This window comes from Balaenoptera musculus, chromosome 3 (assembly GCF_009873245.2).
Source record: "Balaenoptera musculus isolate JJ_BM4_2016_0621 chromosome 3, mBalMus1.pri.v3, whole genome shotgun sequence".
Classification (NCBI taxonomy): domain Eukaryota; kingdom Metazoa; phylum Chordata; class Mammalia; order Artiodactyla; family Balaenopteridae; genus Balaenoptera; species Balaenoptera musculus.
The window spans coordinates 34876813-34904428 of record NC_045787.1 but is presented as its reverse complement, the minus strand read 5'-3'; the positions used below and the strand labels follow the sequence as shown (position 1 = coordinate 34904428).

General features: G+C 42.4%; 1 protein-coding gene across 2 annotated transcripts; it reads left to right on the top strand.

The window, feature by feature from the left end:
* The first annotated feature begins 821 nt into the window (after positions 1-821).
* CCL28 (C-C motif chemokine ligand 28) lies at positions 822-27078 on the top strand. 2 transcript variants are annotated; one of them, XM_036845483.1, is made up of 4 exons: positions 1270-1339; positions 14963-15089; positions 20427-20636; positions 27021-27078. In XM_036845483.1, exons 1-3 carry the CDS (start codon positions 1276-1278, stop codon positions 20617-20619), a joined length of 384 nt encoding a protein of 127 aa, XP_036701378.1. In that variant the 5' UTR covers positions 1270-1275; the 3' UTR covers positions 20620-20636; positions 27021-27078. The 2 variants fall into 2 exon arrangements, with proteins under 2 accessions (XP_036701377.1, XP_036701378.1); XM_036845482.1 differs by lacking the exon at positions 27021-27078 and having other exon boundaries at positions 822-1339; positions 20427-20954.
* Positions 27079-27616: the final 538 nt, after the last annotated feature.

The window sequence follows — 27616 nt, the reverse complement described above, 5'->3', positions numbered from 1 at the left end:
TGGTGACTGAATGTTTATGCACCTGTGTTGTTTCTGTAAATCAAAATAATTTCTTAACTGTGGCTGTTTCAGAACATAACTTTTGTGCAGCTTCCCTGACTCACCTTCAGAGCACTTGGTCCTCTGCTAGGTCCAGAGGCTGCGCTGTTGTGGTGGGCGCATATAGCTTCATGGGCCTTGACAGTCACCTCTGCAGGCTCTATGTGCTCTATTTCCGAGATCTTCGGCAAGAGTCTTAAGACCTTTGGTTAGTGGCAGAGTCTGGAATGGCTGCTCTGCATGACTAGGTCTTCCCATTCTTGGCCTAGCCCGGTGCCCACAAAGCTCCCATTTCCTATTTTATTATAACTCCAGTTCTTGACAGTGAAATTAGAGCTTGCTTAAGTACCACAACTTGACAGCTGGGGGACAATTCTGACCTCGAGCTCTTGACCTTATAAAGTAGCGCTGCCCAATGCAACTGTAGTGTAAGCTACATAAGTAATTTTCTGAGTAGTCACATTAAAAAAAGTAAAAACGCAGGTGAATAATTTTAATAATATAGCTTATGAAACTCAATATATCCACATATTATCATTTCAGCACATAATCAATACAAAAATTATTAACGAGATATTTCATATTTCTTTGTACCAAGTCTGGGGCTTTTTTACCAGGCACAGCCCCTCTACCTGTCTTATTACCTTTCTCCTAAATAAACTAACAGCCTCACTGGAAACACTTTGGCTGCAGACCAAGACCAGAATGGGGTTGAATTTTCCCATCTTTCCACCAGATAATGTTTTTTATGACTTGCCACCTTTGTCCCTAGAAACTCAGTTTCAATAAGCTACTAAAAAACTGATTCCTTTATGCAATGGTTCTCAATAGAGGTATCCATCAGAATCACCTACGGAGCTTTTTAAACTTCAAATTACTGGTCCTCTACTCCAAAATTCTGATTTGTAACTGTGGAGGAATTCATGTAGGTAGCTATTTTTAATGGTCCCCAAATTCTGATGCACACCTCCAAACTCACAACAATCTCACCAGAGGTCAGATCACCACAGACATCACCTGATCCCTCAGGTGGCTGAATATAGGTCTGGTCTTAAGAAAGAGCCTGGTTTCAAGGAAAGAAACATGAGAAAGAGGTACCCTAGCACCTACCAGGGTGGAGCTTTCTGGCTTGCTTTCCTCCACGCTCTTTCTCTGTACCCAAGGGCACTTTTAGCCTCATTTCCTGATCTTAACAGCCTCACCTGCGGTGCTGTCGAGCTGCTGGGGCAGGCAGGAATGCCGCGGACAGGACTCGCTCTCGTGGCCTTGGCTGCCTGGGTGGCTCTTCGCCCCTCGGAAGGTGAGCGGCGGGCTGGCTATCTAAGCCTCCAGGGGAAGGAGGGGGGCTACCTTCCAAGATGGAGCTGGAAGGAGTGAGGTACTCCAGCAATTAGGGGCCGGAATTTCCAATTATCTACATGAGAGTGGCATAGGTTTAAATTCCTCATCTCCAAGAGGCAATTTCAGGAAGGAACATCATTTGAACTGAAATATCAGTAATTTGCCACCAGTGCAACTTTGAGCAGTGCTTTCTTTTCTGATGATAGTATCTTAAGAGAATCCCTGGGTAGAGGCTGGAGGAAAGCCCCTATTATTCAACTGTCTTCCCCCTTACCCTGACCTGCTAAACTGTCTGAATACAAGTGTGCATATTCCTGGAAGAAAGATAGACTTGACCTCTGGTTTATGTTTTGGTAAGTTGCAAGCTTTCTGATCAAAGTCAGCCCTGTGGTTACTGAAAACCAAAACTTCAGTCTGATCTTTAAAAAGGGACACAGGATAAAGGAGATGATTGAACCATACAATTTATATCAAAGAGAACTTCTATTGTGATTTGCTAGCATATATGTGGAGATTATAACTGCATCTGGACTGGAGGCAATCTTTTCTACTGTATTTAGGAAACCCTAAATATAGGTATTTAATACTTGACAGATTTGACTCTTTTCCACTGTCTTCTTTTCTGAAACTTTACCCTGAATAGAGTCTCTAAATTCAGAACAGAGGTGAAATGTAAGTTTTGTTTGGTCTGCTTTTTGAAAAATTAAGCCAACACTTTTATTTTTTTTTTTTAATTTAAAAAAATTTTATTTATTTATTTTGGCCGCACCGGGCGGCCTGTGGGATCTTAGTTCCCCAACCAGGGATCGAGCGGGTGCCCCCTGCAGTGGAAGCGCGGAGTCTTAACCCCTGGACCACCAGGGAAGTCCCGAGCCAACGTTTTTAAACTGACAGATTTCAAATACACATACTCATATATACACACATACGAATTCGATTTTAGAGCTTCTCTTGAAAAATCAGATCTGGCAACAATGGTTCCACATTCCCCGGCAAGGACGAGCTAGAGCAGACCAGCCTCTGTCCTACTGTAGAGTTGGCTATCGTCCTATTAGCTGCCTGGTTCCTGGAGGCATTTGCTTAGGGACTCCCGATATAGTGCCCCAATCTACTGAGCTTTATTACTGAGCACAGTTCTTCATCTCTATCCACTTATCTTAGCAAAACAAAAAGGTTTTCAGTTTATATGTTTCTGTAAATTTTTCAGAAAATTTCGCCATTGAAATTTTAGGACTCACCCCCATTGTTAAACAGAAGTCTACCAGCTAAGGCTTTAGTCCTAGTTTTAGCAATGCAATTTTTTTTTTTTTTCTCACATAAAGATTTGAAATAAAAGTGTATACAACTCCCGCTTCAGCTTCCGGGCCTGTTTCTAGCTTCCCCCCAGCCGCAGCAGCAGAAGCAGCCCTCCTCCAGGAGAGGAGGGAGGGAGAGGCTGGCAGAGGGGGCAGGGTAATGAGGGAAGCCCTGCCAGACCCAAGGCCAAGGTCTGCATGGGACTGAGCTCTGGCAGAGAGGGCGGGACCACAAAACACAGAGGTGTTTGAAAAGGAACAGTTGGTGATGATAAGAAAGAGCTGAGGAGACCCAACAGTAACTTTCTGGGTTAGTCTTGGGGCTTTTTCCTAAGGCAGTTTGGGTCACAGGAAAATCACATTGTCTGAGAAGCTCCAGCTTTCTGCAATTTAAAAATAAGTGATGTCGGGGTTAAAATACATGAGAGTAGGCCTGAGAACAGTTGTGGAACTGAGGGGCAAGCCCACTGCTTTCTGTGCCAAACGTCCATTCACGTGTCTGTGTGTCTCAGGTGCCCTGTGGGAGGCTGTAATGAATTCAGGCTGGGAGGAAGGTCAGATAGGGAGGGAGAGAGGGAGGGAGGGAGGGAAGGAGGAAAGTGAATACTGAGCAGCGCAGGGAAGGAGGTATACGTGGCCCTGGCAATTGTCTCAGGCTGAGGGAGGGGATAGGGAAGTGGCCCGCGCCAGTGTGGGACTTTGGGAAATACATTTTGTTTTTTGAGGCATTAAATGTTCCATTATCTTAATGGTGCCTGAAGTGTCCATCTTGATGTGATGGCTCAGTAACTGGCATCCCCAAAATATTCTGCATAAATCAGGGAGCAGTTGACTTACCCATAATTAGAAGCCCTGGACCCTCCTCAAAGATAGGGCATACTCCACACCTGCTGACATGGCTGCCGGCTCCCAGAACTCAACTCCGACTCCATAAAAATGTCTATCATCCAGTGGCCAAGAGCCGGATTATTTAAAGCCACAATCTAGGGCTTTGTGGGCCTTGCTGTTTTTATTGTGTGCTAAAGACTAAGGGTCCACTTTGTCCAGCAGATGCAAGTTGGGGGATTTTGCTTGAGTCCCAAACTGGCTTTCTTCAAATTTCCTGTGACAAGCTACTTTCTCAGCGCAGGATGGCTCCTGATTAGAGACACTTGCTAGGGACTTGCTGCTTGCATCCTGAAAGAAAACTTTATCTTTTGTTTGTTTTAATCATAGAAGGCTCACTAAGGAGGGTTGGAAGAATATACATTTGTGCTTGAAAGTTGTTCTGAACAGTTGGGACTCTGTTTCACCACGAGTGGTTCCTGAGAAGCCAGACAGGACGTGCCCAGTAAATCTGCCCTTCAGTTTCTCTCCAAGTGTGCCCTTTAGTTAAAACAATAGGTCCTGATTTCCCTGAGTTCAATAACATTATTGGATTTAGCATCTAGATTTGGTTAAAAAAAACCCCATCATCATCTTTATAATGTAGTTCAGGTTTGTTTGTTTGTTTTTAATGTCCTTTTCTATATCTAGAGAAGCAGAGTGGCTTCTTATAATAGCAATCTTCTCAAATTTCAGTCATCTATGGGCCCCTTTAAAGAAAAACATTCTCTTTATTCTCAATGATGACCTTTAAATTATTTTACTACATCACTTGATGTATAAATATATAACTAGGTATAAACCCCATATATATGTGTATATATATGTATCTTCTGCAATTGTAAAACCAAAATAAATTTAAAATTTAAATAAAAACACAACTACAAAGCCAAGAATATTTAAATGTAACAATATTAATTTAATGTAATAGTTAATGTTTGGCCAAAACGAAAATCGCTATTCCAAACATGAATATAGCACTGATACTCGAGGTGCAGGTTTTGAGTTTCATGTGCATAAACTACCCTGTTCAGAATAAGAAGTGTTTTTTCCCCCACCATCTTTTTCTGTTTGAACCCTGATGGTATAATTTGCCCCTCCCTTAGCATGAACCCATTTTGAAATTCCACTCTGTTCTCTTCTTATTGGCCTGGGACAATTAAGATAGTATCTGACTTGGTAACAACACTAGCATAAACTTAAAGCAAAATTCAAATGTCCTGCAAGTGCTCCTTTAAGATGGTCTTCCAGAAGGTCCGAAACATGTCTATTTAAAGATTATCATTGAGATGAAATATTAAATTTAGGCATTGTCTGGAGAGCTCACGGACCCTGAGAACACATCCCCAGAGGTCTATGAAACCCAGTTTAAGAAATGCTGGCATACTGGGAAGAGGGTGAGCTTTGGACTCCAAAACGCCAGGTCAGAATTCTAACTACATGAACTTGGGGAATTGCTTAACCAAAGCCACACAGATTTTTAAAAACATTAAATAGGACCATGAAAACGTTCCTGTACCCAATTCCAACATGTGTGTAAGTTTCCCCACACCAACAAACAACACCGAATTCCTCTCAATTCTGACACTATTTACCCAAAGATAGAATCAGATTCCACAGGCAAAGGGGTCAGCCCCACAAGGCTGTCCTCCACTTCGGATGCCAATCGCAAGCCCACATTGTTACCTGTGCTTCTGACCAACTGGCTACAAATGGGTGGTTCCAATGATCTCCCTCCTTGGGTTTGATTAATTTGTTAGAGGGCTCATAGAACTTAGGAAAATCTGGTTACTCACGAGATTACTGATTTATTACAAAGGATATCAAAGGATACGAATCAACAGCTGGATGAAGAGATACATAGGGTGAGGTCGTGAACAAAGGAGCTTCTGTCCTTGTGGAGCTTCGGGCCCAGCATGGCGGCACATGGAAGCATTTTGGTTCCCCAACATAGAAGCTCTCCAAACCCCCTCCTTTTTTTGCTTTTATGGAGGCTTTATTACATAGGCATGATTGGTTAACCTATTGGCCATTGGTGATTTTTATTTATTTATTTATTTTTGGCCATGCTGTGCAGCTTGTGGTATCTTAGTTCCTGGACCAGGGATCGAACCGGAGCCCTCAGCAGTGAAAGCGAGGAGTCCTAACCACTGGACCGCCAGGGAATTCCCAGCCATTGGTGATTGATTCAACCTCCAGCCCCTCTCTCCTCCCTGTAAATCTGGGTGGAAGTAAAAGTTCCAACCCTAACCAGCCTGCATGCTTAGGTGCTTTGCCAAAGTTACCTTCATTAACATGAACCCAGTTGTGGTGCAAAGGGCTTATTATCAGTAATGACCAGACACTCATTTCACCTTTATGGTTTGAAGCGTTTTCAGGAACTGAGGACAAGAAAACCAAATATTTTAACAACAGATGCTCCCATTGCTCTTATTACAAGGCAATTCCAAGCGTTTTGGGAGCTGTGAGCCAGGAACTTACGTATATTTGAAGATCAAATATATCTGAGAAATATATTTACGTCATGTGAATGACCTATATTTTGGTTGTCTGAATGTCCAAATGTAAATATTTCTTATAAATCACAAAATCACAGAACACAATCTACATACTGCTCTATATTTTTTTCCCACTTAATCAAAGGTAACAGCATATCTGTACAACACTCATAGTCATTTCTTAAAAGTATGCATCATTCATTTTAACAGACAACAAATAAACTTCTTGGAACATTAAACTTTCATTCATTCATTATCAATCAAGAGTCCTATCAAGAGACAGAAACCAGACAATAATTTGTACAGCAAAAGTTTAATACAACAAATTATCAACTATAACAAGAGACAGGCTAGGAGGAGGACACTAAAGCATACAGGAATAGCAGACTTTCCCAGGACAAAATAGAGTGCTCAAGAAAGAGATCCTGCACCCCTTCCGTGCCCGGCTGAGACCAAGACCTTGTCGGAGAGCGCACAGCCATGCTCACTGAATGGCAAAAAAAAAATCACCAGGTCTGCTCCCCAGATTGCAGGGGAAAGTTCTTCACAGGGAGGTGTCTCACTGGAGGGAGAGGGGGCCAAGGATGAGGCAGTCTGGCTCCTTAGTTGTGCAGCTGACAATGTTTATTCTGTGGATACCTTTGAAATGGATGCCTTGGCAATCAAAAGCTTAATGTCAGGCACTTACATTACAATCAAAGCAGGTGACTTTCAGGCACTTACACTACAAGGGCCCATCTTAATTTCATAGAATAGGCAATTAAGGGTGACTCTGAAGCTAAGGGGCAATACATTGACAATGGACACATTCCACAAACACTCAGACACCTGGATACCTACAATAGGGCTGGCACTGTGTTGTATATTGACCTCCAGATGATGTCTTTTTTGTTTCCATTTATTGTTTACTATTTGTCACTTCTGTTCTAAGCACTTAAATGTATAAACTCATACAATCCTCACAACCCTATGAGGTAGGTGTATTACCATCTCCATATTGCAGATGAAGAAACTGAGACACAGAGTATTAAGTAACTCACCCAACATCAGCTAGTAAGTGGCAGAGCCAGGACTTGAACCTGGTAGTCTGTCTCCACACACCTAATGACTGTGCAGTAATGCCTGTCAGCATGTCTCTACGGCAAAAAATTACCTAACCCCCTTCAAGACTACCCCCTGAGCACTCCAGTGTCCATGATGTAAGACGTACTGGTGACCAAAGCTGTTCAGATTAACTAAAGAAAAACCCTCATTCACTCTCCATTACACAAACATTATCTCAGGGCTCCAAGAAGTCTCTGGGAGAACTTTATTTGGGCACAGCAGTTTCATGCATCCTATCTTCATGACTCCTTCTTGCCTATATGGTGACAGCAGTGGACACCTTTGTCTGTAGGCATCCACAGTGTGGTATGACTCCATTAAGGTGTGAAGTTCACTGGAAGGGGAAATGTGTCCCCAACCATATTTGGAACATTTATTTAACTACTATCATTCTTTTTTTAATTAAAAAAAATTTTTTTATACTGCAGTGGTAACAGGGACGAAAAGGGGGAGACAAATCTGAGAAATGTCCAGGGAGTAAAATTTACAGGTGTTTGTGACTGGCTGTGGAGTGCAGGAGGATGGAATGACACACGGGTTTCTGGCTTGGGTAACTGTAAACAATGGTTAAATGAGATGAGAAAATGAAAAGGAGTAAGTTTAAAGTGGCAGGAGATAATGTCCTCAGTTGGATACAGAGGAATGACTGCATTAGGGGAATGAGGAATTTAGTGTCTTGAAAATCAGGGATATGGAAAATTTCTAGGAAGGAAAGGGTAAAAATGTCACATGCAGCAAGGTCTTCTAAGATGTAAGGAAATTGTCTGCTGGGGTAGGGGCTCTGAGTTCAGGTACAGTGACTCACTAATTTTTGTATACTTAGTGCCTGGAACAATGACTGACACAAGGTAGGCGCTCAATAAACGCTGCTGAATTGTACTGATGTGGCAATTACCTTCATTAGTAAAATAATACTTAAACGATTCAAACTCAAAAAGATTTGTATGAGATATTGTTGCTCTTCTCCCAGGGAAGGTTTTTCTTGACCTAACGAAGCCTAAGTTTTCATTAAAAAAATTTTTTTTTTTTTAAATATTTTATTTATTTATTTATGGCTGTGTTGGGTCTTCGTTTCTGTGTGAGGGCTTTCTCCAGTTGCAGCAAGTGGGGGCCATTCTTCATCGCAGTGCACGGGCCTCTCACTATCGCGGCCTCTCTTGTTGTGGAGCACAGGCTCCAGACGCGCAGGCTCAGTAATTGTGGTTCACGGGCCCAGTCGCTCCGCGGCATGTGGGATCTTCCCAGACCAGGGCTCGAACCCGTGTCCCCTGCATTGGCAGGCAGATTCTCAACCACTGCGCCACCAGGGAAGCCCAAAAAAATTTTTTAAGGAAATGTAGAAAACTTATCAATCCAACCGAAGGGGAAAAAAGCAAAGAAAAAAGATGACTGAAAATACAAAATAAGATGGATAAATAAATTTAACCAAACGTTTAGTGTCACGCTATTAATATCAGAAAAACAGAATTTAAGCAAAAGTCTGTAATAGCACTAGAGGAATCTTAGGGAAGGATAAATACAATCAATCCACCAAGAAGGTTCACCCAAGGCTGAGAATAGGGTGAGGAAGTGATGTGACCGAGGTGCGTCGTGCAAGCGCAGGGTCGAATTTTGTTTTTATTTAAAATTGCAGTATTTCATTCATCATATACGTCTTTGTATTAATTCTTATCTTTAAAAATGCTGCATTAAAATGTGACTTGTCTTCGTTACTGAGTTTTTTGGCGCCCCTTTAAATTTGGCACCCGAGGCTAGTGCTTCTACTCGAATCCCGGCTGCATACCGGAAGGGTACTTGTACGCGTTTGAAAATATAGCCCCAAGCGATGTATTGTAAAAGCAGACAGACTGGCAAGAAAAAAAAAAAAAAAAAACTGACATAATCTCAAGAACAGTGTAAGATTTCTTACCTACGTGCATCAGAAACGGATAGATCAAGCACCCAAAGCACTAACGGAGGTAGGAAAGACGTGCCCAGAGCAACTGACTTTGCCCCACAGGTCCAGGAAGGACAGCCCGCCGTACGCCAGGCTGGCCCTGCGCGCCCCGGCCGGGCTCTCCCGCGCCGCCAGAGCGCGTCCTCAGGAGCCGCCGGGCAGAGGCTGGACTCGCGCTTCCGCTCGGGGAGGTCCGGGCGGCGGGCGCAGGTGCCTGCGGTTCCAGGGTCGCGGCAGGGGAGGCTCGCGCTGGCGGACGTCCGTGGGTGCGTGAGCAACCCGGCCACCACGCCGGTCGCGTGATGTTACCCTCCCGGAGGCGCACTCCTTATACTTGCCCGCTTCTCCGCTCCCGCGCCCTCCCTGCGCCGCACGCACCAAACACCCGTTAAGCGAAAAGCAGGCCCACCTTGCCTGTGGCGCCCAGAAGGTTGCACAGGCGCGGAGACCGGAAAAGCGGCGGGACGTGGCCCAGACAAGCGACGACAAACACCACCCGCTGCCCGCGGCTGTCGCCCCGCACTCCTCCTCCTCCTCCTCCTCCCCGTCTTTGGGCGGGGGCTTCGGCTTCAGCACCTAGTTTCCCGATCCAAGGCCGCCTTGCCTACAGATAGGTGTAGCGCGACAGCCGTAAAGCGCCGCAGCGTCGTGCTGGTGTCTTTTTCCCATCTTCGTTTTAGTTTCCTCTGATTTTCCTTTTCTAGGGTCGCGAGTTGAACCCTTTATTTTATCGTGTTTGTGTTTTAAATAAATGCACTTAGGCTAAATTTAGCTGTATCCTACCTGTTATAATAAATAGCACCTCCGCTGTTTTCCAGAATAAATGTTTCGTGATTTCACTTTTAACCAATGAGTTCAATGCATTTTTTAGTTTCTAAGCAAATGGTTTTTGTAAATTTATAAATATATTTTCTTTATTATTTAGACCCAGATTTTTAAACGGTTACTTTGCACAGGAACTGCCTCTTCAAACACTATATACTAAAAAAGAACTCAACTATAGATACGGTAAGATAGTGCTGTGATGTAGGGAAGGAAAAAAAAAATTTTTCCTTCTACCCTTCTAGGTTCTGTACTAGGACCCCTGTAACAAAAGACAGATTAACAAGAGAAAAGCATACAAATTTATTTAATGGGTGCCTTTGAGGCAGGAGATAGATGGGCCCCAAGCTAGGCATTTACAACTGGCCTCCCGTTTACATTTCTTGGGGCAGGAAAAAAGTGGGCTTCAGGCGGGACACTTACAACTAGCCTCCTGTTTGCATTTCCTGAGACAGGAGTTAGATGGGTTCCAGGTTAGATATTTAAAATCAGCCTCCAGTTTACTGTCCAAAATGGAAGCTATAACTGGGACAGGGTAAATAGCCAAGCTTTGTCTCTTGTGGATGCCTTAAGATAACAGTTATGGCAAGAACAAAGAGGGGCAAAACGTTGTTTGAGTAAAGGATTAAGGGATCTCCGTTCCCCCCCCTCCTTGGGGCAAGGGAGACACTAAACATGCACAGAAAGCCTCCTTGGGGGTCAAAAGTCAGGGAACACCGCCAGGCCATGATGAGTCTTGCGTCCCCCCCCCAATCCTTTGTGTTGAGATCCATCTTAGCTGATAAGTGCGTGCTGACCTACGGGGAGGGTCCTGAGACAAATTAGCCTAGGGGGACAAAGCAAGATGATTGGCCAGAAGGGAGACAAGGACCCAGAAAACTGCCCCCTCATAAAGGATTTAAACTTCCCGAAGGTGCGACTCTCTCGGAGTTTGCCTGTGCGTCTTTCCGCATGTACTCTGCTCTTCCAAAACACTTTTTACTTTTCTCTTTACCTTCTGCCTCCTCTCCTGAATTCTTTCCTGACAAGGCAGGCAAGAACTGGGGGTTTAGGCCCTAGCCGCTGGCCTCTGTGGTCTAGCAGTTAGGACTCCCGGTCAGGGAACTAAGATCTTGCTTTCAGCTACTGCTCGCTACTGCTTGCTACAAGCTGCCGCTTACTGCTGCGTGCGTCCGAAATCACCTTCACGAGGAAATGAAGACCTAAAGAAGCTGTCTGAGTTACTGAAATGGAGCAGGACCCTATGGTCCTTCCCCCCACCCTCCATGTCGTCAGCCTGCCTTTTATCTGTGGAAAAAATTGAGTCAAAGAATACGTTTCATCAGAGAAGTGAGAAAATGCAGAAACAGGAAAACAGTCAAAGGAGACCAAATTATAATAGTTTAGTCATTAAGCAAAGTCAAGGACTTTTAGTTTCTCCTTAAGGGCTATAGATAATATTCGGAGCCATACCCTGTGAGCTGTACATAAGCTGCCACAGTTCCAAGAATTGGCCTCGAAAGAAATGGGAACAAACCAACCCCGGAACTGAAGATTAACTGTACCTAAAACAATCGATATGACGCTGGTCAGACCACCGATGACTGTCAGAGCTGACTATTGTTTCTGCACGTAGCCCCCTCCCTCTGTCTATAAAAGCTCTTGCCCCCTGATTGTCAGAGGGGGAGTCGGCCTTTGGACAGGAGTCTGCCCTCCATACCCTGCCCCCACCCCGGTTGCCGGCATCCAAAATAAAGCAAACTTTCCTTTCCACCAACCTGGCCTCTTTGTTGGCTTTTGAGCGGCGAGCAGCTGGACCTGGGTTCAGTAACATTACGACTTATAAGTTGGACAAAGAGTGGTAATTGTGAAAACGTGAGAAGACAAAGGAACTTGGGCTAAAGCAGTTAAGCATGGAAAAGTGACTAGGAACATAAGGCTTAGTTTAACAAGGTTCGTTTGTGCAGATTTTCCTTGTCTTCAGCTTCCTGTGGGGTGGAGATACCATCTCACTTCACCCAGAAGGTGGAGTGGTACCACCCTCTGCTGCTAAAAATTTCTTTCTTCCCCAGGTGTTGGGAGAGTACCTTTAACTTGGAAGTTTTCTCTCTTGTTTTTAGGAAGGTCAGAGTACTATTTCGGCATCTGTTGGTTTTTTAAGTGGCTTTAACTTAAAATAATCAACATGCCAGAGTGGCATATTTTGGGGTGGCGTGTTCTGAGCTCTTTCGGTGACAAAACATTAGAAATTGTAGATGAAATGTACAATTTCTTAGAAGGCTAAGATATCAAAATTGACTGGAGAAGTTACAGAAAATCTAAATAAACATGTAACTATTAAGGAAGTTAAGTCAGAACTGAACATCTTTTCTTCAGACAGACAGCAGGCCTAGATGGTTTTAGAGGTTTTACCAAACATTGGAGGGACAGATAATCCTCGTCTTACACAAACTTTTTCAAATAATAGAAAAACAGAGAAAGCTACCCAATGCATTGTTGAGATTAATACAACGTTAACACTAAGAACATTCAAGGATGATATCAGGGTATAAAAGTATGGACTAATCTTTTTTATGAACATAGATGCAAAAATATAAAAATGCAAAAATAAAAACATGTTTTTATATTTATATTTATCATCGAAATCAGAGGAAGTTCCTGGTGGTTCTTTAAAAGTGGAAATATTCTGATAGGAAACTGCTCTAGAAAACCTCTAGGGGGCGATGTTATCTAAAAGAATCTTACCTTTCCCGTAGTCCAAACCACGCTGTTAAGATTCTTCATTGCTTAACTCCTTGTGCACGCTTCAGAGGATTCCATCTTTCTCGGCCTTTTACATTTCCAGCTGCCTCACTAGGGCACCAGTCACAACTGTGAACATATGATAAATGCTGGCCTGCCTCTTGCCTTTCGATAGTTAATCTGTCTTAGGTTAAGTGATCTCCAGGTGAGCCCAGCCTACCTTTATATCTGAGAAATATAATTCAGTTTATTAAGTACATATAGGTCCTGAGTGCTTTTCTGGCTTAAAACTGTGCTTTGAATTGATGTCAGCACTCCGATAACTCAAATTCTTAAGCACATAGGTTTGCCTATGATTCTTAATTCCCACAATGCTTCTGAAAGTCCATTTCATATTTTATAGTTGCCTGGGTTACAACTAATAACAGAAGTATGTGTAGTAGTAACTCTTCATCTTTCTACCCCCAGGGTCCAGCATAGTGATTCACTGTAAAAGAACTCGTAGACATAGCTATAGATAGTATTTCATTTATAAGAATTCACATAGTAATTCTTATATAGTAAGGTGGGTGAATGAATGAATGGTTACATGAATAAACCCAAAACCTTGTTTGGGATATTAAAACAGTTTGACTTGGAGAATAGGAAGCACAGCGTAGCTAAAGAAAGAAACAATTAGTTTAAGGAAATCAATGCATTAATAAATGTGAGGACAACCAGTGTCCTTCTCCCATCGTACTTTTTAAAAAATTGAAATAAGGAATTCCCTGGTTGTCCAGTGGTTAGGACTTGGCGCTTTGCTGCTGTGGGCCTGGGTTCGAAGCTCAGCACGCACCCCCCCCCCCAAAAAAAAGCATATAATTCAGGGAGTTCCCTGGTGGCCTAGTGGTTAGGATTCTGGGCTTTCACTGCCGTAGACCGGGTTCAATCCCTGGTCAGGGAACTGAGATCCTGCAAGCTGCGGAATGTGGCTAAAAAAACCCAAAAAACCAAAAACAAACAAAAAAAGGGGCACAATTCAGTGATTTTTAGTATATTCACAGAATTGTACAACCACTACCACTATCTAATTTCAGCCTGTTTCATCAACCGAAAAAGAGACCCTGTACCGATTAGCAGTCATTTCCCATTCCCTCCTACTCCTACTCCCACCCCTGGCAACCACTAATCTGCTTTCTGTCTTGATGGATTTGCCTATTCTGAACATTTCATATAAATGGGATCATACAATATGTGGCTTTTTGAATCTGGCTTCTTTCACTTATAATCTCTCCTTGTCCCAAGAGCAGGGACCTCTATGGCTTAGAGCTGACACCACTGAGGGGTTTTACTCATTTCTTTTAACCTCTAATTCAGGGGCTAACTTCTGTCTGTTATTATGAGACTGCCACCTGCAGCCACTGTTGACTATAATTTCTAATTTTTTTTTTAAAAAGTGTATTACCCACTTGGAAGAATGAGGAGCATAGAATACTGTGTGCATGTGGCATGTAGGAATTTGCAGATACACATTTTAGTAGGAGATTAGGTTTCCTTGCATATTTGTGTTGCCCTTTTCTCCTTATATCTGGGTAACATAAGCTCCTCCTAACCTGAATTCCTGCCCCGGTCACTCCTCACTTTTATCCCCACTTGCTCATCACTGCAAGACAATTTTTCCTAAAACCCTTCTCCTTTCTCAAATCTTTAATGGACTCCATTTCATAAAAGATAACCCTCCTTAGACTCCCATTGACATTCAATGGGGTGTGACCTCAGTCTATGCTTTGAACATACCTCCCATTACTCAGTTTCCCAGCCACTCAGTTCAGACCAAGTGGTCTATTTTTCTCTATTCTCTAAATGTGCCCTGGGCTTTCCTATCTCAGAACTCTTGACCATGCACTTCCTTTGGCCTGGACAAGTTTTCTCCATTTTTCTCCACCCATCCAAGTCCTTAAAGATTCAGTTAAGAACTTTCCTGGTGGGTCAATTTCAAACCTGCTCCAGGGACCCATGTGGTTGCTGCCTTCTGAGCTCACGGGACACTTTGTCAACCTCACCTCTTTAAGCAAGTACGGTTGCAACCCCAGTAACATCATCTGAAGCTATTTCTCAACTCTTGCCTTGTTTTGTGTCTTTGCTTGTGCTTAGTTTTATCTCCCCCCCCCCCCAATACAGTGTAAGTTCTGGAAGGTAGAGACGTGTCCTGCCCTGGAGTCTGCATGCACAAAACCCCCAGTAAGTGTTTGCCTCTTGCTCCAATGGGTTAACATTCTGTTTCTCTAGAGTCTTCAAGATAAGAGCCAGGCCAGTGTTGGGTAAACTGTAAGAGTTCACATTTCTTTCTTCTCCTCTTTTAGCCATACTTCCCATTGCCTCCAGCTGCTGCACTGAGGTTTCACATCATATTTCCAGAAGGCTTCTGGAAAGAGTGACTACATGTAGCATTCAGAGAGCTGACGGGGATTGTGACTTGGCTGCTGTCATGTGAGTGTTCTCGGGCAGGGAGGTCTAGACCTGCAGAGTGATCATTTCTCGTCTAGTGAACAATAGGTTGGGGAGACTTTGCCTGATACACAGCATACAAATAATTATTTGAACAAGGGAGGGGAGGGTGGCGTGAATGTGCACTCTCTCTGTGCCAGGATGTCCAGAGGCCCATGCTAACCCTCTGTTCCCTGCACTGCACTGCTGTGCTGAGAGGGAAATGCCTTTAGTCACCAGACAGTGTGCACGACTTTCCTCAGCCAAACAAGGGACATTCTGAGTGAAAACAAAACAAAAATAAAAACAGAAGGTGACTCTATTCAATTTCATGGCTCTAACTATAATTGTTCCCTGCAAGTAATGGGCTGCTATCATTTTTCCTCTCTGAATTCATCAGAAGTGTATGTAAGATTCAAACAGAAGCGTGGAGGTGTCCATACCTGTCACAAGTGCTACATGCAATCAAGTTCAAATGCCCTTCTTTGCTTTTGATTCCGGGCTATTGGCTCTTGGTGAACCCTCTCACCCCTCCTACCTCCACCCATGGCTCAGCTATTCAAAACTCTGGACTTATATATGTACTCAACGTCCCCACAGAGACTTCAGAATCGGAAATGCATTGGTACTTAGCAAATCTGGGTTCTGACAGTAATGCTGTGAGGAAGGCATAAATCATATCCATGTCACACAGGAGAACGCTGTCACTGAGCAGATGACAGAGCTCACCTGGTGACAGATAGCTAGTGAACGGCAGAAATGGGATGAGAACCCAGGTCTCTTCGTTCAGAACACTATATTCCAAGGTCTCTCAAAACAATGGTGGGACTACCCATAAAATGTTCTCCCAAACTCCAAAGCATTTGGCACCTTCAAATCATAACAAGGGCACATTAGGCATCTCCCAGGAGTGCTGGTTTTAATACCACTTGTGGCTCCAGGTGACACAAATAAGCCCTTTGGGCTACAAATAAGCCCAATGCCTGAGTTCCTGAGTCACTGGGGAACCTCTTTATTAATTGAATGAATTCAACAAATATATATTGATTAGCGATTATGTACCAAGTACCCTTCTATGTGCAAAGATACAGCAGCAACAAAACAGACTCTGCCCTCCTGCAGTCCCCAGGAGACTCTATCCAACTGGGTCCTGCAGACCATTCTCTGAGATTTAAGATACATTTTCCCCCCTTTCAAAGGAATCCATCCACTACTCATCCTTGAGAAACACTTCTCCAAGAAAAGATTCTCAGAATTTCAGAGGAAGAGTTTGTAAGCTGTCCATGGAGAGACTTTCTTCAGGTCAGGGGGCTGTGAATTCCCTGAAACTTGTGGGTATGAATGTGTGAGCATTTTCTTAGGGAGAAGGTCCATAGAACTTATAAGCTCCTCAAAAGGATCTCATATCCAACAAAGTTTAAATATCACACTTGGGGTTAGATGTACGGAGGAAGACAATTCCTGACCCAAACTTTTAATAAGCATGAGTGTCTGTGGGGGAGAAGCGAGAGGACTGGACATTCTCTCCGTGTCTCCTCAGATCACGCCCCCTCATTGGCGCCCTCAGCTCAGGAGGATTAGTCGGTGGGAACCAGTGACTCCCATAGCAATCCGGGGAGTACTAACTGACGAGCTCCCTTCTGAGGGGTTGCTTCACGTTCCCAAAGGGCTTGAAAAGCTCCCATAGTATATGCCTGGCCAAGATCCCATCAGTTTTTATTTAATCTGAATAAATGGTGCTGGTAATAGTTGGAGAGTGAAAATTCATAGGCAGTTCAGGGACAGGCAATGCTCTGGAAAATTGGAAACACCTGGGTATTTGTATCAGCCCTACCTAGCTGAAGTAAATCTGCCTGAGGCTGCTCTCAGAAATGCTAGATTCTCAGCTTTCAATTTCCTCCACCTCACTGGCATATGTCACCTCAGACTAAAAAAGCCTTCAGAACTTGTAAGGGCTCCCGTGGGACTCCCAGAAAGCCACAGAGAAAGAACCAGAGGAGGTGACTGTGCGTATATGAGTAAGAGATAGTTGCTGGGGACTCTCAGGGGACACTATTCTCAGAATTTTCAGAGAAGTTTCTTTGGGTTAAGCAGGTGTGAGATAGAGATCTAAAAGGTATAGGTACAGGGACTTCCCTGGTGGTCCAGTGGGTAAGACTCCACGCTCCCAATGCAGAGGCCCTGGGTTCGATCCCTGATTGGGGAACTACATTCCCCACGCAGGAGCTAAGAAGCCCGCATGCCGCACTAAAAAGTCCGCATGCCGCAACTAAAGATCCCACATGCTGCAACTAAGACCCAGTGCAGCCAAAATAAATAAATAAATAAATAAAATAATAAATAAATACCAAAAAATAAAAGGTATAGGTACAGAAATATTGCAAGTCCTCACTTCGATAAGGGAAAATATGATCAAAAACATGAGTCTTCATTTTAAAAAGGACTCAATTTTAATTAAAGGGAAACTCTGAAGACAATCACTTGGATCTAAAAATACTTCATCCAAGTACAAGTTTTTAAATTGGCCCCTCTGTGCTAATAAGACAGCTGAAAAATATAGAGTAGTTATGACTTGGTCTCAAATAAGATGAAATTGGACTATGTAGTATTTTGTAATCATAAATTACAGGTCATCTCTGTTGTGTTTTCTGATTCGACATAAATAAATAAATGTTCTCTTGTTTTCAAATTGTTTTACTACAGACCATGTTTTTACTTATCCAAAATGTAGTCCCTTAACCTTGACTGTGTATAAAGACGTTAAGGTTTGAGACAAGTGTTTTAGATGTAGAAACTATTGCAAGCATTGAAAATACAATTCCCAAAAAGCATGTATCAATATTATTAATCACAATTAACTAATATAAATTAACTTACATTGAACTCACTAGATTTATTTCCTTGTCCTTTCTGCCTAGAAATAGGTCCTTTGTTTCACACCCTTTAAACAATCGCTGGAATATTTGATGTCTGAGACAGCAGTTTGTTTAAAATTTCTCTACAGTGACTTCATTAAAGAGCTTCTAACTCTTTCTAAACATAAACACAAGGCAAAGTTGTATATCTTGAGCAGAGCACTGCGTTTTTTTGTTTCTGTTTTTGTTTTCATCCTTTGGCCATGCCGTGCAGCATGTGGGATCTTATTTCCCAGACCAGGGATCAAACCCTTGACCCCTGCAGTGGAAGCGCAGAGTCTTAACCACTGGACCGCCAGGGAAGTCCCTGAGTTGTCTTGAATCATATAGACATTATCCGCTGGGAAGAAAATTTAGAGTTATTGAATGATGATATTTGGGAATCTTTAGTACTTTTTCAAAAGCGGTGTTGAAGGGCTGTTGTGCTTGGAGGAATAGGTAAAGAAATAAAGTTTAGGGATCAATTATAGGTATAATCTATGGCAGGGCCACCCCTTTAAATCCTCTGGACTGTCGCTAGCTACTCTCTTATGGGTAAAAAAAAAAAAAATCAAGGGATCAGCCTAATGGTTTCTTAGAGTCAAACCTCTTCACCTAGAAGTTCACAACCGGGTGGGTCAGTGCCACCAGAATATTGTGGAGTTGGGGGGAGGGGAGGGAGTCTGAAATAGGCTACCTCCTTGCCTGACATTACCTCGTCTCTTTTCATCCTGATGGAGACACATGGGATACAAGTGGAAGTTTAAGCAGTCTTTAAATTTTAGGATTTTAAAACATCAGAGCATCTTGGATTTGGGAGCTGTGTTCTGGCAGCTGATTTTTCCCTTTGTATTACACTAAGAGGTCGAGGCCCCAATGGGTAGGCCTTTGAAAAGTGTCCCACATGGCAGGTGTTGCCTGTTTTCCTGTGGCTTTCTTCCTCCCTGGATCCTCTGTCTGTATTCCCCCATCCAGGTCTCTCCTGCAGCCCCAGAGCCAGTGCCCCTCCCTGAGGCTCCTCACTCCCCCAGGAACAGTGGTGTTGAGTCCTAGTTCTCTCCTGTGTAACCAATGGGCTTATCTGGGTGTCGGTGGAGTGGTTCTTGCTGACACCACCGGGAGAGGAGAGAATTTCGTCCTTTGGAAAGGGTAGGAGCTTTAGCTCTTTCTTTTTTTTTTTTTTTTTGCTCTTTCTTGTTTGTTGTTTTTTCCTCCACATTAATGCTATAGCCACGTTTTCTCCTATAATAGCTTAAGGCAAACCAACTGGCCATAGTGAGAAGTAGCTTCTCTTTTGAAGACCTTTCAATCTACTACACTTAGAGAATGTGTTTTCCTCCTATTAAGATGCCTCACTTCTTTCAAATTAACAATCCCACATGCTGGCTTTATTATGCCCAAGTGCATTCAAGCCTTTCCCAACTTTTCCTCCCATTTTAGGAGTCCCCACATTAGCTGATGATTCCTCTTGGGTCATCTGGAGAGATGGCAGCCTACTCTCTATCACAGTTTTTTCCCCCAGAGAAAAGGGTAGGGGGTTTCAATTTATCCAGATACAGAAATATCGTATATGTAGAGCCAGCAGGATCTGCAACATTTAATAAAAAGCTGGATGGCATCTGATGGGGTATTAAAAGTCACAATACTTTTGTAACAAGAAATTGTGAATGGTGCTCTAGGATTCTCCCACCCCAATATCAACATTTCATATAAAAAAATGAAAACGAAAACAAATTCTGAGACATGGTATAGATCTATATTATATTAAAATGTTAATAAATGTCTAGAACATTTTAGTTGATTGTTTTGTTGAAACAAAACCAGATTGTCCTTATTTTGAACAATTTTCACTTCATATCTACAACTAATTACTGGATTCCTGCTCTGAACAAGGCCTTTTCAAGACACTTCCAGACTATTCCTCCTTCGAGGCTCCACAGAAAAAGGAGAGAGTCTGAGACAAGTACTCAGATAAAAGGTGGAGTAAACTAAGTGCCAGAAGAAAGGTAACAAGCGCCACGGAGATTCAAATGAAAAAAGAGGGCATTTAGCTGAGAGGATCTAGAGAAACCTTAAGGAGGAGGATGTGTTTAAGATGGGCAGTGAGGAAGGAATTGGTTTTGTTGGGTGCTTGGGGTCAGGAAAGAGAATTGTTTTCACATGGTTTCTCTCCTTCCCTCCCCCTCCTCCTCCCCCTCCCCTCCTCCTCCCCTCCCCTTCCCCTCCCCCTCCAATTCCTTCTCCTTCTCCTTTTAGTATTTTCTGCAGGTGTCTGAGGAACCACAGGCAGCACCATAGTAAAGATTTATCCTTGTGGTCCTCAGCTTTAGGATTCAGTCTATGTCCAAAGATACACTGTCCCAAAGTGGGAACTGCCTATAAGTTCACTAAGTTTTTACTGACTTGTACTTTCTATCAGTGATTTTTTTTCTTCCCTTCTTGGCAGCCTTCACGTCAAGCGCAGAAGAATCTGTGTCAGCCCGCACAATCACGTTATTAAGCAGTGGATGAAAGAACAAGCAGCCAAGAAAGATGCTAAAGGCAACATTTGCCATAAGAAGAAACACCACGGCAGGAGGAACAGTAAAGGGGCACATCAGCGGAGGCATGAAACACATGGCCATAAAACTCCTTATTAGAGAGAGTACAGATGAAGGTACACAGATGAGTCCTGAGTGAACTTGGCCATGGCTGGCTATAAATATATCATGTGAATGTTCCAACAGGGAACAGGGCAAAGCAAAATATATTTTTTTAAAGGAACAATTATACAGATGCAAATGTAGCCAATAATATAATCAACTGAAAAATGAAATGAAGAGAGAATACTTATCTTCACATAATATTTTAAGCTCAGCATACAAATCGAATTTCTCCAGCTTTTTTATTATGATGTTTTCCAAACCTACAGAGAAGTGGAAAGAATGGTACTGCGAACATCTGTATGCCTTTACCTAGATTAATCCTTGGTAATATTCTGCCACATTTGTTTTGTTCTCTATCTTCTCTCCCTTCTCTCCTTGTACATGTATATATAAAACATTATATACATAAAGATATATTTTTTTTTGCTGAACCATTAACCATTTGAAAATAAGTTAGAAACATCATGACACTTCATTCCTAAACTTTTTTTAGTGTTAAAACTTGGCATCCCTCAAGAATAAAGACATTCTCTATATAATCGCATAATCAGCTTTATACCTAGCAACAATTTCATCATATATATGATATAATATATATGTTCATATTCCACATTCAAATTTCCCCAACTATCTCCAGAGCATAGATTTTTTTCAACCAATTAATCAAGGTTCACATACTGCAATTGTTATATTTCTTTTTTTTGGAATTTTGGAATTTTATTTTTTTATACAGCAGGTTCTTATTAGTTATCCATTTTATACATATTAGTGTATATATGTCAATCCCAATCTCCCAATTCATCACAGCACCACCACCCCAGCCGCTTTCCCCTCTTGGTGTCCATATGTTTGTTCTCTACATCTGTGTCTCAATTTCTGCCCTGCAAACCGGTTCATCTGTACCATTTTTCTAGGTTCCACATATATGCGTTAATATATGATATTTGTTTTTCTCTTTCTGACTTCACTCTGTATGACAGTCTCTAGATCCACCCACGTCTCTATATATTTCTTTAGTATCTTTTCATCTAAGAAAGTTCCCTCTGCTTTTTTTCTTTCTTTCTTCCCATGGCATGAACTTTAAAAAAAAAAGGATTGTAGGCCAGAACCTGTTCTACATTCTGGGTTTGCCTGTTTCCTCAGGATCATGTTCAGATTTAACATTTTTTGGTAAGAATGCTTCCTATGTGAATTAGTATATTTCTTATTGCACCATTTAGAGTTCGTGAACAGTGGAGTTCATTTTCTACATAGGAAACTTTTAGCTGAATATCACCTTAAAACATGTACTAGTTTGTGTATCTGCTGTTGTTTGGACTGACAGATTTGGATGCTGAAAAAAAACGCCTGCTTTGCTCTGGGGGCCATCTGCCTCCCAGGGTCAGTTCTTGGCGCTTGTAAGCGGTCCAGAGTTGGGTCCTGTGTGGGATGATTTTAGGGTTTCCTAAACAAGGAGCCTACATTCTTTCATTCCTAACCCACCTTTCCCACGCCCTGTGGGTTGATCCCCAAGGCTCTGCTGCTCTTTTGGCCTCCTTGCTCAGAGGCTTCGGGATGTAGAGTAAGAGGTAGTTTTCATAAACAGCCACCAGATGGCAGGAGCACATGGTCCACTCAGCCAGGTGTCAGGCGTCTGAGTCGCTGCCGGCCGCTCTCTGGCACCGGTGTTGCCAGCATGACTTCCAGGTGTTCATGAAGCACACGGAGGTGCTGAACCTAATGTAGGTTAAAATATCACCAAATGACCGTTTGTCTAATACTCCTCATTGACACTAATTTAGCATGTGATTTCTTTATTCTTACCATCAATCCTGCGAGTTTTGTATTGCTGTTTCTACTTTATGGATGAGGAAACCAGAAGCTCATGGGGTAAAATGACTTGCCCAAGGGCACACAGTAAGTGGCAGAGACAGCCTTGTACCCAGGTCTCCAGACGCCTCCTGTTCTCCCATCAGCCCCAGCAGTCGAGCCTAGAAGGTGTGGACATGGAAGTGGGGCAGAAGAGGAGGAATTCAGGTAACGATCTGGGCATCAGGTGCTCCACAAAGGGCCAGGGATGCCTGCTGACAGTTTTGCTTGGGTCTAGAATTAAGACATGTTGCTACTGGCATTGGTGCTAATACTGGCAAAAAACGTCTTCATAGATTAGAACAGGCCCCAACATGATTTTATTGAGTTTTGCACTCTTAGGCAGTGAAGGAAATTGCACACTATTTATGGCCTTTGTTCTGCAAAATCTCCCTCACCAGCTGCTTCTTTTCAACTTAAAGACAGATTTTGTCAGAAAATGAGGCATGCTTCCACTCAACTCCATCATGCTTTTTAATATGATAATATGATAAAGCACGTAATCCTGAGGAAAACAATTCCTAAATGTCTTAGTCCGTTCCAGCTGCAATAACAAAATCTAATACCGCAGATTGGGTGACTTATAAACAAACCTTTATTTCTCACAGTTCTGGAGGCTGGGAAGTCCAGGATCACAGTGTTAGCAGATTCGGTGTCTGGTGAGGGCTCTCTTCTGGGTTGGAGACTGCTGACTTCTCTCTGTGTCCTCACAAGGTGGAAAGGATTAGGGAGCTCTCTGGAACCTCTGTCACAGGGCACTAGTCCCATTCATGAGGGTTCTATGCTCATGACAAAAGCACCTCCCAAAGACCCCGTCTACTGATACCATCAGCTTTGGGGGTTAAGATATCAACATATGAGTTTTAGGGGGACACAAACATTCAGACCATAGCGCTAAATATTCCCTTTTGATCTTGTAGTCCTATCATCCAGTGTCATCAAATTGCAGGTTCTAAAAGCTGAAGAAAGTGACATTAAATTAAAAATAATTAATAAAATAAGGTAATAGTATGGGAGTAACTTAAAGTCAATCACAAGTTTTAAAATTAATTAATCATAACAGACAACATTAATGAAAAATTAAAATAAAAACATTGGTCTCTAATCCTCTCAACCAACAGCTTGAATTATTTTCAATTTTGTCTCCCTTCCAGTCCAGATCCAGAATTCTGCACAATTTTTTGTAGCTATAAGGACAGTAAGTTTTATGTGATATTTTAAAATATTGATTTTACTGCAATGCAAATAAATGAAGCTTTGTATAAGGACCACATGGCCTGGGAGAACAGCTTCTTAAAGAAATTCCATTTTACAGGCCATCACATGTGCTTATTAAAACATTACTGTGTCACCAATACTGCACTATGAATATATCACCCAGGTTAACCCTCTAAGTTTTTTTTTTAGATTACATTTTTTTTTAAATAATGCAAGTGTGTAGTAAAAAATAAAAGAAAAAGTGCAGCAGAATTTAGCATGAAAAACAACATCCTCTCACTCTGTCCTCCCTCTTCCCAGACCTGCTTCTTTGAGGCACCCTCTTAAGTTTTTTAAAAGTTTTCGTTCTTCTGGAGGTGTAGGGGAGGAAAAAGTTTTTCTCCACCTTCTTATTGTTGCTGGCTGGGTCTGCAAACTAAACTGACAAAGACAGATTAACAAGAGAAAACATACACATTTATTTAATATACATTTTATGTGACATGGGAGACTTCAAAGGGAAATGAAGACCCAAAGAAACAGACCTGAGTATTTTTATGCCGAGTTTGATGGTGAGTGGATAGTCATAGAGGAATGTGATAGGTCAAAGAATATGAAGGCAGTGTAGTCAACTGGGAGAAACTTAGCAAGACCTGTTTGTTGGGATTCCTTTCTATGTCCCTTTGTCCTCAGAAATAAGACTGCTCCTCTCCTCCATGTATAGGGAGAACACCTGTCACCTGAGGGTTTTATGACCTGTTTCAGGGAGGAAGGGTGGGGGAAGGTCAGAGTGACCTTCCTGCTTCTGCTGTTTTCTCAAACTCCTTCAGCTTAAAATATTCAATATTCAAGGTGCCGTATTTTGGGGTAGTGTGTGCAGAACCCCATCAGTGGTTACCTCCATAATTTCAAGTGAAATGCTGAAAATATTATTTATTTTTTAATCAATTTTAGGCAATCTCTGTTGTCTCATTACTTCCTATTTCCCTTCCCTTCTCCCTCCTCATCTTGATAGTTTTATCACTACTGTTTTTCCTTATCTTTATAACTTATAATATACCCACCTTCCATTCATTAGTCTGTTAATCCTAGAATTTCAATCTCCTCTTTATGTAAGATGTAGATAATACCCCATTCTCATTTTCTTTTCCTCCTATCCTTCCATCTTGCATCTTGTGTCATATCAGCTATATTTTTACATTTATGTAACTATAATTCTGTACTATAATAATAATCATCTTTCATGCTTTAAGCCAGGGCCTCTCAACTCTAGCACTACTGACGTCTTGGGCTGGGTAATTCTTTACTGTGGGGACTCTCCTGTACGTTATAGGTGGATTAGCAGTATCTCTGCCCCCTACCTACTACGTGACATTCAAAAATGTCTCCAGATATTGCCAAATATCTCCTAGGAGAGAGGAGTAAAATTACTCCCAACCCTAGTTGGGAATCACTAGTCTAGAATCTAAGGTAGGTTCTAAAATTGAAAACTATATTGCAGGAAATTTTCTAAAATGATCCCCAAACTTCCCTGCCCTGACACAAACCTTCTCCCAAATACTAATCTAGGTATTGCAGCAAAAGTTTTTAAGGTCACAAATCAGTTGACCTTAAGATAGGGAGGGACTTCCCTGGGGGTCCAGTGGTTAAGACTCCATGCTCCCAGTGCAGAGAGCCCGGGTTCAATCCCTGGTCAGGGAACTAGATCCCATGTGCTGTAACTAAGACCCAGCGCAGCCAAATAAATAAATATTAAAAACAAAAAAAAGATAGGGAGATTATCTGGGTGGGAATGACTTAATCACAGGAGCCCTGTATGTCTGGGTCTAGAGGTCAAAAGGGTAGTCAGAGAGTTTCAAAACATGAGAAGAATTCAACATGCCATACCTGGCTTTGAAAACAGAAGGGCCAAGTCCCAAGGAATGTAGATGGCCTATAGTTGCTGAGAGAGGCCCCAGGCTGACAGATAGCAAAGAAACAGGCACCTCAGTCCCACAACTACAAGGAACCTCATTCAGCCAGGAACAAGAATCAGCCTGCAGCAGATTCTCCTGCGGAGCCTCCAGAGGGAATGTAGTCCAGCCAATATCTTGATTTCAGCCTTCTGAAACCCTAAGCAGAGAACCCAGTCACACCACATCTGGACTTCTGGTGTACAGACAGTGAGCTAATAAATGGGTGTGGGTTTAAGTGGTTAAATTCATGGTACTTTGTTATGCAGCAATAGGAAATTAACACAACCAATAAATGGTGCTTTTATTTACCATCCTGACTATGTAAGTATTGTTCGCTGCCGGGCCAAGTAGTGTGCTAGAGTTTAATATCCTTCTCTAACAATGAACTGTGTATAATTTACTATTCAGGCAACTTGAGCCTAATGAAACATGACTACTTTCTACATTATTTGCGTGTTTTAGATATTTTACTTCTTTCTCAGGAGTAGCCAGGTCTCCCTGTGAGCTCTGGATTTTTGTATTATCCATGAACAAATGGAAATCTGACGTGTTTCACAATTTATATAACCAATTTGATGCTCTTTTGACAATTGTAGCAATTTTCATCTTATTATTTTATTTTTATAAAATCATGCTTTCCCTGTGGTAAATATAAGAGAACTCCAAGTTCATCCCATCCTACCCCCAATGCTGTGATTATGCTCTTCCTTATAATTCACTGACAGATAATTTGATCAATTGGTATATTGTAGTGTCTCCATCTTGTTGCCATTCTACCACTGCAGAAACTACTGAAAAAGTAAACATCTCCTTCTTTCATTCAGGGTTTAGCACATAGTAGGCACTCAAATATTCACTGAGAAAACATTTGTAGGCAACTGACCTCTTGCTTGGCCAATTCCAATGAAAATAAGACACCACAGAAGAGTCCTGCATTCCTGTAATGAACAGCCTCTACTGAAGAGTGAGAGGGATACTAAGGGTTAAATTCTGCAAGGTCCTGGCCTGGGAGAGTACACCAACTAAACCCAGTATGACTGGGTTCCATTGTTTTCAAGCTTTTCTTAATCTCAGAAGTTTTACGTTTTTTACCTCTTCCCTACATCTCTGACTCCAGCCTGTTCATAATACGGACTTTATCTTCATTACTGATTATCTTTCTCCCAGGGCACAATCATCTGTATCAGGGAATTACAGAACTTTCTTTGCAGAGGAGGTAGGGCAGAAGAAACAGCTTCTGGCAGATTGACTTTGCTAAACCCAGATCACAGTGAAGGCAAATTGTACAATCTGCGAGAAAACCTAGGTTTAGGAAGAAGTGGGGTGATAGGGGTCTTGGGGATTATAAAAGGGTGAAGAAAAGAGGTGACTCCCTATTTGATTCTCAACTTTCAGAGTTACCCTGGACCCACCAAAATGGCTAAAATTAAAAAGATGGAGAGGGCTTCCCTGGTAGCACAGTGATTAAGAATCCGCCTGCCAATGCAGGAGACACGGGTTCGAGCCCTGCTCCAGGAAGATCCCACATGCCGTGGAGCAACTAAGCCCGTGCGCAATGACTACTGAGCCTGTGCTCTAGAGCCCGCGAGCCACAACTACTGAGCCTGTGTGCCACAACTACTGAGGCCCACACACCTAGAGCCTGTGCTCTGCAACAAGAGAAGCTACCACAATGAGAAGACTGCGCACCGCAACCAAGAGTAACCCCCGCTCTCTGCAACTAGGGAAAGCCCGCACGCAGCAACAAAGACCCAATGCAGCCGAAAAAAAAAAGAAAAGGAGAAGATACCAAATGTTGGTGAGGATATGGGGTAATTGGGACCCTTATGTGTGCCGGTGGGGATGTAAACTAATAAAAATCACTTTGGAAAACTGTTCAGTAGTATCTACTAAAGCCAGATACCTACCTTATGACCCAGAAATTCCACACTTAAGCAATATCTGGTTAAGTAAATATGTTCACCAAAACACATGCATAAGAATGTTCATAG

Coding starts and splice junctions, on each gene's coding strand:
- CCL28 (XM_036845482.1), top strand. CDS start 1,123: ATGAGAAAGAGGTACCCTAGCACCTACCAGGGTGGAGCTTTCTGGCTT. Junction 1,340..14,962: donor GGCTCTTCGCCCCTCGGAAG/GTGAGCGGCGGG, acceptor CTCCTCTTTTAG/CCATACTTCCCATTGCCTCC. Junction 15,090..20,426: donor TGTGACTTGGCTGCTGTCAT/GTGAGTGTTCTC, acceptor CCTTCTTGGCAG/CCTTCACGTCAAGCGCAGAA.